The 17,932-nt window shown below is 44.7% G+C and overlaps 1 protein-coding gene across 3 annotated transcripts; it reads right to left on the bottom strand.

The window, feature by feature from the left end:
- Positions 1-102: 102 nt before the first annotated feature.
- sncb (synuclein, beta) lies at positions 103-17,566 on the bottom strand. 3 transcript variants are annotated; one of them, XM_086139239.1, is made up of 6 exons: positions 17,437-17,566; positions 13,840-13,973; positions 8,393-8,422; positions 8,215-8,300; positions 4,551-4,637; positions 103-752 (listed from the first exon to the last, which is right to left on the bottom strand). In XM_086139239.1, the coding sequence occupies exons 2-6, from the start codon at positions 13,958-13,960 to the stop codon at positions 723-725; spliced, it is 354 nt and encodes a 117-aa protein (XP_085995365.1). In that variant the 5' UTR covers positions 13,961-13,973; positions 17,437-17,566; the 3' UTR covers positions 103-722. The 3 variants fall into 3 exon arrangements, with proteins under 3 accessions (XP_085995365.1, XP_085995364.1, XP_085995366.1); XM_086139238.1 differs by lacking the exon at positions 17,437-17,566 and adding an exon at positions 14,988-15,266; XM_086139240.1 differs by lacking the exon at positions 17,437-17,566 and adding an exon at positions 14,160-14,184.
- Positions 17,567-17,932: the final 366 nt, after the last annotated feature.

Below are 17,932 nucleotides of genomic sequence, written 5' to 3'. Positions count from 1 at the left end.
TTGTCATGTAACAACCATTACGATTCCAAGACATGTCATCGTGACTCGTTCGAATCTCGGGTACACGCACGAAAAAACACGCACACATACAAACAAGTATACTCGGTCCAATTCTAACATAGAGTTTACTGGAATGATTTTCACAAGCAACTATAAAGATACAATGTAAAAAACTCTCACTTTTAAAACATTGAAATGATTCTCCAAAGAAATGCAAAACGAAACGAACCCCACGGACAGGCATAGTCGACACTTAAAGAGGATACTGCGTTAATATCTGCTTGCGACTGGACATTTTTACATTTTTATTCTCACATATTTGTCTTTTTTTTTTTGTTTCTCCACTCCAACTCGGGTCTCATTGGAAGATGATGAACATTGATTGCACGTTTCTAAGTACGGGTTACACACAAAGTACAAATTCACAAGCCCTGGCTCTGGTCTCATTTCATTGGGAGGGAATCAAGGAAATGAGACTTTGAGGACGATCCTACACCTCATTTAATACCTACATCCAACACATTACAGTTAATAACAACATTTACAATATATAATAATAAAAGATTTGTCTTGAAGGAAGAACATTTTTCAGTGGGAATGCTTGTCTTTTTGTAGCTTTTTTTTGCAACGGGGGTGTAATTGTAATTGTTTCAGCATTTGTCCTTGTTATTATTAGAAAGATTATTGTGCTGCTGGTTGGATGTCGGCTCGGAACCGTGCCTTTACGCTTCTGGCTCGTAGTCCTGGCTCTCCTGGAGGGGAGGAGATACAAAAAGAGCAGATGTAAGGGAACGGCAGGTTGGAGAGGACGAGTTGGGTTAAATATAGAGAGATAAAGAGAAGGATGGATGGATAGATAAGGAGAAAAACAGACAGATAGATTGATAAATAGACAGGTAGATAGATAGAGAAGAGATGAATAGACAGATAGAAAGATAAACACAGATAGGTACATGCTAATCGCTAAAACTAGACAATAATAATTTCACGTTCTTTGAATGGAATAGAATCACTTTGCTATTATCACACAGCAGTTATTGCACGACGGCTGAGATAGCAGGTCTCAGATCCAGGGCTATTTTCAAAGCGAAAATTAGAAAAGGAGAACGCAACAATCGCAAAAACTACAAGTTAAAATGTAAGGCAGGGAATGTACAGTATGTTAAACCAAGTATGTAATGTCATGTGCAGTAGAGTGACTTAAAATAAACAAAATAGATAGATGGATGGATGGATGGATGGATGGATGGATGGATGGATGGATGGATGGATGGATGGATGGATGGATGGATGGATGGATGGATGGATGGATGGATGGATAGATAGATAGATAGATAGATAGATAGATAGATAGATAGATAGATAGATAGATAGATAGATAGATAGAGAGAGCGAGAGAGAGAGAGAGAGATATGGATAGATAGATAGATCAGTCGGTCGGTTGGTCGGCCGGTCGATCGATAGATAGATAGATAGTGAGAGAGACACAGATAGATGGATAGACGCAGACAGATAATAGATAGATAAATAAATAAATATATATATATATATATATATATATGTATAGATAGACAGACAGATACAGCATGAAAGACAGATAGATGGATAAATCGATAGATCGATGGATAGATGGACAGACAGATGAAGCAGCATAACCAAAATCACACACGCACACATATATATATGTATATTATATATGCATATATTATACACATACATTATATATATATATATATATATATGTATATTTATATATACTGTATATTTATGTACACACATGCACGTATCTATGTGTGTTGTGAATGGACAGACTGGGCTGGATGCACATGCATATGTGCAGCCTGAAGAGGTTGAGGCCCTCAGAGATGGTTATTATACAGCAGTTAATCCTGTTGCTGTAATGCTTTGAGGAGAAGATGTGGGTCAGAAGGTTGGTGGTGACACTCGATGACGTCATCATCAGCCCGGCTGCCGTCCGCCTGCCGCCTGGAGATGGCAGCACCGGACAACGGCAGCGTCGTGATCTCACCCACGGCATCTTTGCAACTCTACGCACGCCTCCTCGGACATGCATGTCATTCCAAAAAATGGGAAAAAAAAAACTAGCCTGCAAAAACGCCATGTGACAAATCCACCGAACTGCAAGAGCGTGGGACGAGTGGATTTAATCCACGGGATGATGCTCCTGAGGCCCGGGATCCACGGGAGCCCTTTAGCTCGCTCCTTATTCACAGCGACGACCCTGACGTTACCCATAATGCTCGGAGGCCGCGAGAGGCGTCGCCACGCCCATTCAAGGCAGCCAGCTCGTGCGCTGCTGGTGTGGCGGAGGCTGGGGGAGGGGAGAGGGATGCGGAGGAAAGGGAGAGCGAGATGGAGGAGGAAACGGGTGGAACGATCTTCCGCCTCACAGACAGTCACTTGGAAAAATCCAGGAATTTCTGGGCTTTTATGTTCATCTATCTGTGCAAACAAACGTGCATTTGAACGGCTACCGCAGATGATATCTTTAAAGGAGTCATATCTTTATGTCCTCCTTCCAAAGCAATATATTATGTGTGGCTCGCCGCCCTGTTTTTGGAAGCAAGGTCCAAAAATAACAAGTCACATCCTCACTGGACGCTCGCTTCGCCACACACTCAGAACTAGTGACGTGCAGTCAGGGGAGGCAGGAGAGGCCGTGCCTCACTTGCAAATCTTGGAAAGCAAAAAATGGCAAATGAAAAAAAGGATTAAATGTTTTTATATATCAGTGATTTGCGCCATAAAGGTATTTTTCACATTTAGTGTTCAAACACTGAGAGGAGACGTGCGGTGAGGCTGCGGACCGTTGAGCCTCAACGTAGATTGCACAATGACGACTGACTGCTGGCGTGCTCTGCACTAAGACAAGACCGCTGTCTGTCTGTATTTTGCTGTTAAAATGATTAAACACATTTGTCATCACTAATTGTCACTGCGTCAATCCAATCCGTCACAATGCGTGGTTTCAGAGCCTGGAGTCTTGAGCAGGGACGGTTCGTTCATCACTGCGATCTAGGCAGCGCACCACCAATCACGGAAAAGGAGGGAATATTCAAAATCTAGTGACTTAAGGTGAGGCACATGACTGGTGAGGCACTGACCTCATCACAATCACATTTATAATCATATAAACCCTGCATGGCTGCACTTGACTAGCTAAATCTAGCTCGTCAATGTATTCTGCAGCCGAGGAGTCGCAAGAAGGATCCCCAAAATCACAATCGTCCCCTACCATGAGGCAGGAGTACTGAATGCCTCACCTCGTGGCTCAGCTATGATCTGAGGCTCAGCACAAGAAACTAGTAACAGACATACAGTTGTTGACCAAAAAAACACTGTACATTGGAAATGTAGCTTATGCACCAAATGTGTTTAAACATTTTAATAGCAACATACAGTCCGCCGCCTCACCGCACGTCTTTTCTCAGTATTTGAACAGCAAATGTGTAATCCAGCCATTCAAAACTGGTGAAGTTAAATGAAAAATACCTTTATAATGCAAATCACAGATCAATACACCAAAAATAACATCCCAGATCTGAATGAATAAAATATTCTTATTAAATACTTCTTTACTTAGTTGAATATGGTGACAACAAAATCACACAAACATCAAATGTATGAGCCCACGGAGGTCTGCAGTAGGAGTCACGCTCAGAATTGAAGTGTAAAAACACACGACAGGCTGATCCAACTATGATGTAATGTCCTTAAAACAAGTCAAAATGAATCAGTGTCGCTTCCTAAGTGGACAGTTTGATTTCACACAAGTGTGATTGACTTGGAGTTATTGTTTTTTGTCTGAGCAGTATATAACAATTTAATTATTTTATTCATTTTACATTTCTTTTCTTTCCAAGATTGGCAAGTGAGGCACGGCCACTCCTGCCTCCCCTGACAGCACGTCACTGCAAAACTCCCATTCTACCGTTGCGGTAACGTCCAATCAGCTTTGCAGTGCCGCTGCCCGGGGAACCGCCCCTTTTTTCGGGGAGGGGGGGGAATTTCAGTCAGTTTGAAATTCTCATGTGAAATCATTTTTAAAAAGAAAAAAACAAGCAAAAAAAAAAAGTCACTTCACTGCATAAGAAAGGGGGTTGCACATATGTGATTTCGTCAAACAGGCTTCTTTCTTAGGATTCAGTGATATCTGAAGGTAAACAAACCATTCCTCTATGAATGAACGGTAAATGTAGATCGTTTCACTCGTACCGTCCTTATAGCTTATGTAGCGTGAAGGGAACATGTTTCCCTCGCCACCCACTGGTTTCAGGATGTATCGCTGAGCGATTTTGACAAGACCAACGTAAATTGTGACAATCGTCGCGCCGCCTGCTAATTTAACGGATCACCTTTGTCATCTCTGCAAAAGTGGCCCCCGCTGATAATTTGTCAGGAGCTGCACGGATCGAGCTGCTCCTCCGAAAGACGGACGGTAACGTCGGGAGGAGACGTCTGGGCTCCCGCGGCGACGGATGAGCTCAGAACGGGTCACGCGTTGGCTCGGCGTCACGTGGGACGATTACCTGCTGGGTCTCATCATATGTCTCCCCTTCTGGCTCCAGCATCCCCTCGCCCTGGCCCTCAATGGCCTCCTGCCCGTACTCCTCAGGCTGCAGAGACACACCGCCACAGGGAGAAGTGAGGATTGCAAAACACCTTGAGCTCCGTATCGTCCCCCTGCCTTGATGGCTAAAATGTTTCCGGTCCATAATTGTTAAATATTCCGGGTGTTTGTTGTTTGTTTCCCGTCATCAGATGCAGCTGATAGCCGTCAGTCGATTCGCATTTGGATTTTTGCACCAAGAGGGATTGTATGTTAATATGAGCTTTATATTTTATTTTCATGTCCATATCACGTTATACTATTTTCAACACTTTTTTGTTTATGAAGCAGGTCATGACAGTTTTATACTTGGAAAAAAACAAAACAGAATAGAAACGATGAAACATATGAAACCATATCACGTTATACTATTTTCAACACTTTTTTGTTTATGAAGCAGGTCATGACAGTTTTATACTTGGAAGAAAATATAAAAGAAAATAGAAACAATGAAACATATGATCCGGCACGCAGGCGCCTAGTTTTTGGTAAATCTTGCATTTGACGTAATTTGAATATTTCAGCACTTGCAAGAGTATTATTTAATTGTATAATTTTAGGGTGACCATACTAAGGGTGACTGATACTAAGGGATACCTCATAATACATATGTATATATATGGATCGAAAATACATTTATAGAATATCTCTAGTAAGATTCTGCGAGGATATTAAACAGGAGTAATTATTGAAAAAAAAAACCTCTTTTAACGCATCCTGAAATAAATGAAAATGAAAATAAAAATAATAAAAAACACCTCATTTGTATCTCCAAAATCTTCTTCTCTCAACAAACTATAGCCTCCTATCTTTTGGAAACAATGAAACAGCAGCCCCATGACAAATAAACACTCTTGTTCACCCGTGTTCTGCTGCGGAGCTGATCTTAACACGGCTGCGCAAATACAACCAGTATTACGGTATATTACAGTACCATGCAAGTACCGTGTTATTTTGTACAAAGCGCAAGGCAGTTTGCGTACAGTACATGATTAATGGTCCTGTGCAAAAACATACCGCCCTGCTCTCCCCTGGAGGCTCCAGATAGGACGTGAAAAGAGGACATGACCGGGCAAAAGAGGACTTTTCGGTCACGCCGTCTTCTCGTCATTAATTTTTTATACAATCAACACAAAAAACACGTTTCACGGTCAACAAAAAAATCGCTGAAAGCTGCGGCTTTTCAGGATATCAGCGCAGCAGAGTCGGGGGATGGGGGTGATGATTTCAGCTGCACGCAGATGAATGACGGGTACTGACGGCGACAGAGCGTAACACTAAACTAATAAGATTAACCTAACATAAACACCCGCTAGACTAATCACGAGGGGGAAAACACGTCTGAGTACGACACAAGGTTCACACACATATATTCCTGTTTTGGGGAAGGACTCCTGTCCGCGGCGAACGCTTCCCCTCAAAAGCAGAGACGTTGTGGGCCGCGGGGGAAGCGACGCCCCGGCGAAAACGCCGTGACTCATCGGGAGGCCGTCCAGGCTTTCCGGGATGTTTTCAAAAGAACAGAACTGCGGCTAATGCTATTAGTTACACCTGTGCTTCGCCTAAGACAAGAGAAAGGCCTTTAAGCTCCATCAAGCTTTGCCTACAAGAACAACATGTGGTTCAGGGTAACTTAAAACTGGAGGTAAGTAGACCCTGGGACATTCGAATAAAGCAAATCTTGATCTTAAAGGTTGGAACGGCTCTTGGTTCCGGCGACTATCAGCCCCCGAAAACAGAGCGAATGGGCGACTTTATTTTTAAACCAGACACTAATCAAGTCAATTAGCTCAGTGGGGAACAGGCTGTAATCCCGCCGCCTGTATCAAGCTGGCCATTTTACCGTAAGCGACGGGAAACCGTTGCAAACGCAGCTAATCAGATCGATCGCCGGCCGAGGAAAAAGTCAATGGCTTGTGACGCCGGGGAAGCAATACGTCTCCGGACGACTGGAAACTCATTTGAATTCATCTAAGAGTCCAGCACGCGCGGCGTCCGACAATCATCCGGGAGCATGAAGCTTTTTTTCACGATTCCCTGCCGAAAATGACGCGTGACCGCGGTTTGGGAGCTGAAGAAAGCTTCACTTTAAAGCTTTTTAAAAATAAAAGAGTCCTTCTTGACAGCAGATATTTGATTAGTGTCAGCTGCTAAACAACGGGTCACGAGGGGGTTGAAATAAGTACTTTATCGCGTTGACAGAGCCTCTGAGACGCCTATTAAAGAACGCCGGGAGATTCGCTCCATCAGCCGTCGAGCGTCCGGCGTCACTGAGAGGCAGCGGGAGACGGGCGGCGCATCGACGGCACCGGACCAAAACTCAATGAAACCTGACCCCGTCGATTAAATAATTCAGTTTGACCACATGAAAGTTTTTCCTTTTCTTCTTTTCATTTTCCAAGCGCTCCAGTTCAGTTTGCGATCAAAGGTCATGGGCGGAAATGGTCGAAACATCACAAAATTGATAAAAATGTGAATTAAAATTTCCAATGCAGAGCTGACCACCATATTGGCATTCATACCATCCGCACTGTGTATATATCTTCTATTCTTATTATTATCCTGCACATACATTGTTGCGAAATGTCACCGTGCCGGCACAATAGTTAAAAATCTTGATTCTTGAATGCTCAGCTGTTGTCTTGACTGCGGGTGTCCGAAGCGGCGCCTTAAATTTGAGGGCGACTTCAAATTCGAAGTCCAGATTCAAAGGATCTGCTGAAAAAGCTGTGACGTATTGACAAATTCAAATAATAGATTTTTCAGGAGCAACGTCACACCTGTATTCTGCAATTACTGTCTGTTTGAATAGATACCAACACACAACTGTGTGTGTGTGTGTCTGATAGATATAAATGCATCGATATGGTGCGGCCCGGTGTTGCAGAGGTCGGTACTTCCACCCCACAGCAAGAAGGTCCCCGATTGGACGCCCTGACTGAGGTTCCTCCGGGTTCATTGGAGACCCCGGCTGAAGGAGCAGCCTATCCCAGCTGTTATTGGGAAAGGATGGGTTCAGCCTGGACCAATCACAAGGCAGCATATAGAGACATGCAACCCTCTTCATCACACATCTTGGAAATGTAGGGGTTTGAACATCCTGCATGTTTTTGGACTTTGGGGGGAACCTGGAGGAACTGCGGGAATCCAACCAGGGAGCTTCTTGCAAGTGCACCGCAGAAAACCATATTTGAAAACAAATCCCTAGCCTGTGTATTAAGAAAATGGCGCACTTTCTTCATGTCTCCACTGTGAATTTATTCAGGTCGAAATTGTGCTTTTTTTTTTTTTTTTTAAATAATTACGACTCATTAATTAATATTTAATTTCATGGCAAATGGTTTCCACTAACACAGCGCTTTCATCACCCTGCGGTTTCAAACCTCTCGCTTACATTCGGGGGCTTCGGCGTCTTCGCCAACGGAGGAATCCAACCGTCGACCTTCTCGCTCCACCAACTGAGCCGCAGAATCCCCAAACCCAAACCCAAACCCACTCCCTCCCTGATTTTACTTCTCACAGATTGTGCGCACGACTCGGCAGCTGGTGACGGAGGATTTAAAATAAATAAACAGTGCACGTACGTTCATGTCGGAGGGGAACTCGTCCTTCTTCACCAGGCCAGTGGCGGCCGCGATGTTCCCCATGGCCCCGGTGGTTTTCTCAGCCACTGGATGAAAACACACAAGTACATCGAGGTTGTACACGTGGACGCCCGCTGGACGCTCCGGCATGTTCCATTCAAAAGCCAAGAAAACTCACCTGTGCCCACGCTGTCCTTCGCCTTGCTACCTGTAAAACAAAAACAAGCAAAGAAGTCAGAGAGAACGTCCCGGCTGGCGTTTTAAGCGACAGGAGCAATAAATCCGCATTTTCCCCATTCACGTCACGCCCTGACTCTGCTGTCTTTCTTATCCTTTTAGGTCCCGGCCCGCACGCATCCTGCCTATTATTGTTTATTTCATTCTTGTCATTGCTATTGTCACTCTATTTATATTTTTGTTTAGTTCTGGTTGTCCATTTTCCCCCATTACGTCCATTTTTATCCCTGCTGTCTATTTATTTGTGGATGTCTTTGCTATCTTGTGCCTTCTAACTGTCTCTATTTATATTAATATTCATATTTATTTTTGACATTTCAACTGTAACGCTGCTGTGACAAAGACATTTCCCCGATGGGGATCAATATGGTTTACCTTATTTTGATTTTAGCAGCAATTAATTGTTTTGTGTTTTCCGCTCATCTATCACGACACACTTTACAGTGGAGAAATATATCCAGAGTGTGATTTTCATTTTCTTCTCCTAGTGTCTGCCGTTCACGCTGTTAGCACCGACTCCAGAGGGGGAAAGCTAGACTCTCTGACTTTTGGTGTCAAAACAAAACGGCGTTCCCCTTCGGCGGATCCGGACAATTTGAGCTGTGGGCCTGAAACGTCAAGTCATTTATTTGATTTAAATGTCAATACTCCGTCCAAGCATCCTTTGGCGCGATATCTAAGTGATTCGGGAAGCGCTGTTGAAGTGGAGCGATGTCTGCAACGCCGTCTGCTCAAAGATACAGCCAGGACGTATCAAGTATCAGTTAACCACCCATAAGGGTCATTTAAATGGTAAACGGTCTCCACTTATGCAGTGCTTTCATCACCTTGCGGCTTCAAAGCGCTCCACAAGTGGGTCCACACACACACACACACACACACACACACACACACACACTCGCACTCGCACAGCAACTGGGCGTTCAACCGATCAACCGGCGCTCACGTGAAGCTACGAGGTAATATGTTTAAAGCGGTCCTTTAGTGAAAACGTGTCATCGGTTTTGTCTGCTCTGTGATTGGGCCGCTTCTTGGACCCTTTGTGATGTCACAAGGGGGAAGCTAACACTGCGTTCATCTGGAAGCGAAGGAAAAAGGTGGCTGTGTGTGCGGCACGCGTTTTCACGCCGAAAAAACATTTCGAGATGTTAAATAAATTCTCCGTTTCCATTTTTCCAAGACCACTAAAAGTATTGATTTGCAGGAATATATCGCCATAGCATTGCTGCATTGGAGCCCCTCCTTTTTTTTTTTTTTTTACTGTTTATACAATTTCCGACTATTATTTATTATTGTTATGTTTTACTTGAAACTCTGGCACAACAATTTCCTTCGGGATAAATAAAGTTGTTCTTATTCTTATTCTTAGATACCAAAAATGCGCACTTCTACGCCGTTTGTGCTTATTTGGAAGCGTCTGCTTCCGTTCTGCCATTTTACACGCAAGGGCTCAGCCCTTTTGAAGAAGCGAGATGTCGTCCTCATCCCGCCCGACCTGGGGTTCGGAGCAGCCGGCTGCTCTGTGTGAGGGCAATTGGCTTTGACACGTTCGCCGCAAATTAGATAACCCCTTTGTAAATTCGTCCGAATTGTTTCATCCATCATTTAGCGGTCGTCTCGGCGGTTTCTTTTCCATGTAAATTTTGTTCCCTCGCAAAAAATGTCACCAGATCCGGGCCGGAGTTATCAATTATCTTAGCCTTTCTAGAAACAGCCCGAGCGGCGTTCGGATCTCGGGCCTTTGGGTCGATCTTATCCGTCTGCGGTGCAAACGGCTACTGTATCCGGCCAATCGGCTGTGTGCTCATCACTCAGGCTTGTCATCCTGGTGTCCGCCGTTGTTCTCTGTGAGCTATAATGAAACCAAGAGGACGTGTAAAATGATGAAGCACCGGAGCATCTTTGTAGGAGGCGTTCATCGGAGCGAACCCGACAACTAGGAGATGCACTCATTTGAATGCATGCTTTGGGTGCCTTATTAGCACTAAAATAAATGACCGTCCGTCCGAAAAAGAAGCTGGTAGTGGCGTTCGGAGAGCACAGACCTCCTCCCACGGCGATGCTACGCAGAAAGAAACAGCGATCTTTTTGTTAAATAATCACAAAAATGTGTTTTTGTAATTGATGCTATTCATCCAGGTGTGTTTTTTTTTTTTTGCACTCCAGCTGAAAGTCAAAGGAAAAGCGTCAGGAAAGATGCTTAGAATGTGCAGAGCTCTGCCTCCGCGTTTTAGCAAATTAGCATCGGGATCAAGTAAATTCCCTCTTTTTACATTATCGGTGCAAATCGGCTTGATATTTTCCAAGAACGGAATTCAAATTTAATTTTTGTGTTTTTTTTTTTTTTTTGGTTATCTTATAAATTTTAATGCGGTGCCATGCAGATAATGGATGAATAAATAAGTGATTTTCTTTGTGCACGATCCTGCAGAGGGAAATAGGAAGGTAACCGACCTCCTAGGTGAAGTGACTAATGGAAATTGTGCGTGAACTTCAAGTCCAGTCGCCAAGACAAGAAGATTTTGACAAGAATCCAACATCTGCAGACACGTACTAATCAATTCAATCGAAATAAAATCCAATAAAACTTGCTTGCATGCCAGAAATGCTCCCCTCCCACTTTTAAAGTAAAAATGGAAAATTAAATACCAATCACACAAACTCAAGAGAAAGACACTTTTCATGTGGAAAGATAAGACGCGCACCTAGTTTTCCATCCCTGCATTCTACAGCAGATCTTTAGCGATGGCTCCTCAATGTCCGCGGAGATGAAAATGCACTGTTCCTGTGAAAGCGTAAGATTTCACCGGAGTCACGCCGCATCTTTTAGACCGCCGTCTGACGCACGAGTCTGAGCGAGACATCGGGTGGCATCTCGGCACGCTGGGGTTTTCTCCCACTTGCCTACAGCTGGGTGGCCAGTCGGCAGCAGCAGCCGTCAAGAGGTAAGATCACTCCTTCCCCTCCTCCAAGACAAGCCTTCAGGCAAGTAACACTTTCTAGGGCATCGCCACGCTCGACAAGCACAGCCAGGCCGGAGCTATGCTCCTTTTCCTTTCGCTGAACCGAGTGTCAAAACACAGGGCGGGGAGAGTTTTGACTGCCGCTTGCTTTGAAAACAGGTCATTGGATGGACTTTATCTGACAAAGCTCCCCCATCGTGCACCTCAAACACGATGCCACCAAAGAAGGAGTGCCACACTATCGTGACCGTGGGCCCACCGGTGGGGAAGTCAGAAAAGATCGCGGTCATCGGATCATTGAAATCAGTCAAGTATCTGCAATGCCTGGCAGTTTCCAGAGCCTCCAGAGTCATAGACCTTCCATTTCGCACAAAGATCCGGCTTTTCATCAAACTGAGTGCAGTTTCTATGCACCGAGCATGAGCATATTATATATGTATGCATATATATTGAGAATAAAAAATTGTCCTTTCAACATTTACATTCATATGATATGGTTTAAATCTCCAAATGGCCAAATAACTCTATTCATTCATTCGGTCTCCACACCTGTTCTGCAGTGGGTGGTGGTGGGGGGCGGAGCCTATTCCTGCTGTCATTGGCCGAGAGGCGGGGTTTAACCCGGACCTGTCAATCACACGGAGACGCGCCGCCGTTCACCCTCTCGTTCGCGTTTCATGCACGTCCGCACAACCGTTCATGGGCACAAATATAGACTATATTTGCTGATTTCTGAGGTATTTTATCAATTCCTCTCTAAGGTTATTGGCAGATCATTTTTATGCCTTCAATCATTTCCATCCTCTCTCATTTTTTTTCTCTTCCAGGTAGTGATTTGCTTGTGTTAAAGTTAATATTCTTCCTTAATGACAAGTGATCTAGATCAGACAATACTCACACACACACACACACACACACACACATTATAATTTGATAATATCACTGCATAAGTAAAACTCAGCCTCTTGCTAATCGACACGACCCCTTCTGCTGCAGCGACACGTCGACTAACAATACTTTTAAAATGCCAACATATTATTCGATTATATGACACAGATAATTCAAGAATTCATATCAGCAGCGATGCAACCTTTCCAAAATTCATTAGAAACAGTTTTGACAACTGCCAGAGTTCCTTTTATTGGTCTCTGCCTGCCTCCCAATCCATTTACGTCGGATGCTCGTTCTCATCCTGCTTATTTTTGTCGATTTGCTTTGTTTTTGTCATTGCTAGTATTATATTACTCTCGTTTAGTTTGGTTGTCTATTTTCACCCTTACTGTCTTTTTTTTTTCCCATTCTGTCGTCCATTCTTATCCTTGATGTCGTTTTCTCTGCTGTCTATTTGTTTGTGGATATCTTTTTCAATTTTCTATATTTATGTTCATAGTTATTGACACTATATCAGTCACGCTGCTGTGACCAAAGACTTTCCCCTAATAAAGGGGATCAATAAAGTTTATCTTATCTTAAGTTTCCCATCTACAATCAATCTTTGTAGTTACTGCTAACAGTTAAAACAATTTATATTTCATTATATTTCTTATTCTTCCTCCTTTCTACTATTATCTATTACTGTTTTTTTTTTTTTTTTTTTAACTTGAAACTCTGGCACAACAATTTCCTTCGGGATTAATAAAGTTGTTCTCATCTCATCTCATCTCTCATCCTTTTTTTTCTTTCTTAAAATCAATGCAGACTCTGCAGACTTGAAAGTAAAACAAAAACAGATCCACTTTCTTCGGTGTGCTTCCTCTGCAGGAGGTGACCCTGGGCTCCGAGGCGTTCACAATCTGCTGCCGTCAAATGCACCGCCATGTGGCAAGAGCTGCTCCCTCGGCGCCGCCACGACCCCCAGACCCCCCCCCCCCCCCGACCCCCCCGACCCCCCCGCCCCCATCTTCTGCACGGCCGGGTCAGGCGGGAGTGCAGAAGGACGTTCGGAGCCTCGGACCACGTGGCCGTCGTCCAATATCGTGCTAAATAAGCTTCCGTGCGGTTGATGCTTGATGCCCATACAAAAGGTGTTCACGGTAACGATATACTTGTTTGTATCGGGATCAAGATAAAAAATTCTATAATTAAAACAAAGATATCGATCGGCGAACTGGCCGAGCTGAGTGATTACATTTCCGGGGGGTTTAATTAGCGGCGCTTAATTCGTCGGGGAGGTGCGTTCGCTTTTGCTATGTCACGTGACAGAGTGAAATAACCCGTCCTCTTGAATCAGTATGCGGAGACGGCAACGCAGGCATAAAAGATAACCGGGTTATAATTTCGCTTTTGCCCGTGTGTGACACCCGCAGGGTCGCGCTATTCATTCAAACATGTAACCTAAAGGCCGGAGGGAAATACCGCCTCTACGGGCGTGTAAAAGAACGAGTCCAATTAATGATGCAGACGCCGGAATACGTGATCGCCTTACCTACGAACATGACGCCTTCTTTGGTCTTCTCCGCTGCGACCGCGACTCCTTCCTTGGTCTTCTCGGCGGCCACGGCCATCCCCTCTTTGGCTTTAGACAAACCCTTCATAAACACGTCCATCTTGGCTGAGACACTGTGAAGAGATGGACCACACGTTCGGTCAGTCGCGCTCTCCGCAGCCACCAGGGTCCACTTGTGGGATTCAAACTCAAACCAAAAGGGCAGCGCCGGGAATAAACAGCTCGCCGAGGCTGCATTAAGTATATTCACTCCGATTCCACAAAAACCCCCGTGGGTTTGATTCTATTAAAAGACATACGTTTGGCAGGGGAAGGGAAGGTCGCTGCGCCTCCTGTGGTGGAGCCTGACGGATGCAGCCCGAGCATCAAGCTGTAGTAAAAACCCTCTGCTCACTCATGCCTTCGCCCCCCTTTTCCACGTCCACGTCAATGCATTAAATATTTAAAAGGAAAAAAAAAAAAAAAAAAAATCAATGAAACGGATATTTGGGAGGATTTTGGCTCGCCTGAAATGATGCACTTCATGCTAAATAGCTGCAGAAAGAAAAAAAAAATCACAATTAAAAGAGAGAAGAAAAGATCTGGTTGGACTGCAAGGCGCATTTTGGTGACATTTGCTGCAAGAGCTGCTTGGCGTGTGTGTGTGTGTGTGTGTGTGTGTGTGTGTGTGAGCAGGGGGGAGGGGAGAAGGGAAGGGAAGCACCACGGTGTGCTATCTCCACGCATCACGGGTTAACGTAAAATGATGCTGGTGTAATCTCGGGAAGCCCGCACACACGCACACGCACACGCACACGTCCCCCCACCCCCTTTCTTTCCTTAAAATGAACCAGGTCGCCCGATCCCTGCAGGAATCCTGCAGGATCTCCATGCGGCCTCCGGTCGCTGCACCAGTCCGCCACGATTGATCCGCCCCTCCGCCGCATCTTCCCGTCTCACACGTCCTCCGAAACCGGATATTTCATTTGCGACAAACGCCAAAAAAAAAAAAAAAACAAACAACAAAAAAAAAAAAACGGATAAAATGAACGGAAAAGAACGGCTGGTCGTCGTGCAGACGAGAGATGGTCGCCGCCATCGACGCGCAAAAAAAAAAAAGGGATGCAGAAGAGAAGATCCATCCTCACCGAGCCTATTTACAACCTCCGTCGACGCTGGGTCCCCTCTTGGATCCGGTGGAAGCGGAATATCGTCTTTCCGGTGGAGATCTCCAACTGATCGCTAGGTGGGCCTTCCTCGGTATGATCTCCACCAACAGGGACGGCCCCCTTCACAGTGCGGCTGAGACCATCACGTCCCCCCTCCCCTCCCCTCCCGACCCCTCCCCTCTCCGGCTCCATCCTCTATCGATCACTCCCTCTCCCCGCTTCCGTGGGTCCCCTTCCTTCCAAACACTCCCCTCCCCAAACCCCCACAATGCAGCTCCGAAGAGCCGTGCAGAAATTTAAAGATGGTTAAAAGATACCAACTTCTGCTGTTAGAGAGAGGAATTATCTGCTTTCTTGCAGAAATTGCAGAAAGAGCCTGGTGGAAGTGTGTCTGAAGGCGTGCACGCTTGGGGAGCTTCATTCATTCATTCATTCATTCATTCATTCATTCATTCACTCATTATCTACAGGACTGTCAGAAAATTTGAATTAAGTTCTTTATCTTCTGTAATTCAATTGAAAAAACAAAAATGTCATACATTCTGGATTCATTACAAATCAACTGCAAGCCTTTTATTATTGTAATATTGCTGATTTTGGCTTACATCTTAAGAAAAGTCAAAAATCATTTTTCAAAATATTAGAATATTGTGAAAAGGTTATTTTTGTTTTTTTAATCGCATACATTCTGGATTCATTACAAATCAACTGAAATATTGCAAGCTTTTTATTATTCTAATATTGCTGATTATGGCTTACATCTTTAGACAACTCAAAAATCCTATTTCAAAATATTGGAATATTGTGAAAAAGTCATTTTTGTTTTTTTAATCGCATTACAGTAGATAAAGAACTATATTCTAATTTTCTGACACAGAAAATCCAGAATGTATGCGATTAAAAAAACAAAAATAACCTTTTCACAATATTCTAATATTTTGAAAAATGATTTTTGACTTTTCTTAAGATATAAGCCATAATCAGCATTATTAAAATAATAAAAGGCTTGCAGTTGATTTGTAATGAATCCAGAATGTATGACATTTTTGTCTTTTTAATCGCCTTACAGAAGATAAAGAACTTTATTCATATTTTCTGACACAGTCCTGTAGATAATGAATGAATGCATAAATGCAGCTCCCCAAGCGTGCACGCCTTCAGACACACTTCCATCAGGCTCTTTCACGATATTCTAATATTTTGAAATAGGAATTTTGACTTTTCTTAAGACGTAAGCCATAATCAGCAATATTAAAATACTAAAAAGCTTGCAATATTTCAGTTGATTTGTAATGAATCCAGAATGTATGACATTTTTGTTTTTGTAATTGCATTGCAGATGATAAAGAATTTTTCTATATTCGAATATATATTCTAATTTTCCGAGACAGTCCTGTGTATCTATTCTTTCAGGGTCGTATCGGCAGCATTCACCCTCTCATTCACGCGTCGTGCAGAGACGCAACCGTACGACCACAGGACTCATCTCGTCTCGTGGAGATACAACCATTTCCTTCGGGATGAATAAAGTTGTTCTTATTCTTATTCTTATTCACCCCGTCTGTGCAGGTTCTCCGTCATTCGAGCGACGGCGAATCCTTATCGAAAAACCTTCCAGTCGCGTCACCTGAAGACATCTCGCCCCTCGTCCCAGAGGAGTCTTGGCTTCTGAACCCGAGAAGCCCCTCATCCTCAAGTCCAGTCGACGCGACAAGAAGATTTGGACTCGAATTAACCGTTCGTCCCTCTCGTCCGCACATCATATAGTGACATCCATCGTCTGGATAGTGACGTCTGGATAATTCAGGATCTCCAATACATTCACACGTCATAGAGACGTACATTCACGTTTCATATCGTGACATGCAATCGTTCACACGTCTGGACACTTTGTGTTCTTCCATAAACCTCCTATGTGTGTTTGGAGGAACCCGGAGAACCTTGAGGAACCCCACCTGGGGAACATGGAGACTCCACACAGAAAGGGAATCCGACCAGGGACCTTCTCGCTGTGAGATGCTCGCCAGCTGCTCCACAACAAATTCCCTGCCTAGCAGAAGCGTAAACTTCTTGTTGAGCCTCAAAGATCTCCTCGATCCTCACCTGGACTGACGGCTGACCCTCAGAGGTCAGCGTCCCCCGTCCTCAGCCTGAACACTTTTACTCTTCTCACTTTTCCTGCACAAAACCAACCTTCTCCCTCCTTCCCTTCTACCTGCTGCTGCAGCAGCTCGCCGTGCACCAACGGCAACACACCCGCCGCCGGGACGCACGGCGCATTACGTCATTACTCGAGCGGTTACGGTCTTCGGAGCAAGAAAACAAGAAAACAAGACGGACCCCCTGCCAACTCCAACCCAAAGTCCCTCCCCGGAGGTAGAAGAAGAAGAAGGAGGAGGAGGAATAGAGGAAGAAGATGGGATTTGACCTGAGAGGCGAACGTTCAGCGGAGACTCGGCGTTGAGGGTGGCGGTAACGGCCGTCTGTTGACGCCAACTGCGCTGGAGAAGAAGAAGAAGACCAAGAAGAAGAAGAAGAAGAAGAAGAAGAAGAAGAAGAGGAGACCGGTGCATGCCGGGTCCCCCCCTCCCTCCACCCTCCTTCTTGTTCCCTCCCCCGAGTCTGTGTGACGTCAGGCGGTGACGCGGTTCTTGCGAGTGGGCGAGTGGTTACGAAATCCCCTTTCAAACCCCCAAACCCCCCTTTATCCTCCTCCTCCTCTTCTTCCTCCTCTTCCCCCCTCCGTGGAAGGAAACCCCAGATACCTCCCTTCCCCCGGTCCGGGCGTGACCGGCGCCGTGTTCGAGGCTCTACCCCGGCGTCCTGCACGCCATGTTGGCCTACATACGCAGCGGAGAAGAAAATAAAAATAATAAAACTCCCCCCCTCACACCAAGTAGAGGAACCGTGAGATGCAACATGAG

Source organism: Fistularia commersonii, chromosome 31 (assembly GCF_037954325.1).
Source record: "Fistularia commersonii isolate RoL2024-O1a breed Wild chromosome 31, RoL_Fcom_v1.0, whole genome shotgun sequence".
Classification (NCBI taxonomy): domain Eukaryota; kingdom Metazoa; phylum Chordata; class Actinopteri; order Syngnathiformes; family Fistulariidae; genus Fistularia; species Fistularia commersonii.
Note: the sequence above shows the minus strand (reverse complement) of the source record. Positions and strands in the feature narration are given on the sequence as shown.

What these genes read in the sequence shown, in the direction of transcription:
- sncb (XM_086139239.1), bottom strand. Translation starts at nt 13,960, where the DNA reads ATGGACGTGTTTATGAAGGGTTTGTCTAAAGCCAAAGAGGGGATGGCC. An exon ending in GAAGGACAGCGTGGGCACAG is followed by an intron (nt 8,301 to 8,392) that starts GTGAGTTTTCTT and finishes GTTTTCATCCAG; the next exon opens with TGGCTGAGAAAACCACCGGG. An exon ending in AGTTCCCCTCCGACATGAAC is followed by an intron (nt 4,638 to 8,214) that starts GTACGTGCACTG and finishes GTGTCTCTGCAG; the next exon opens with CCTGAGGAGTACGGGCAGGA.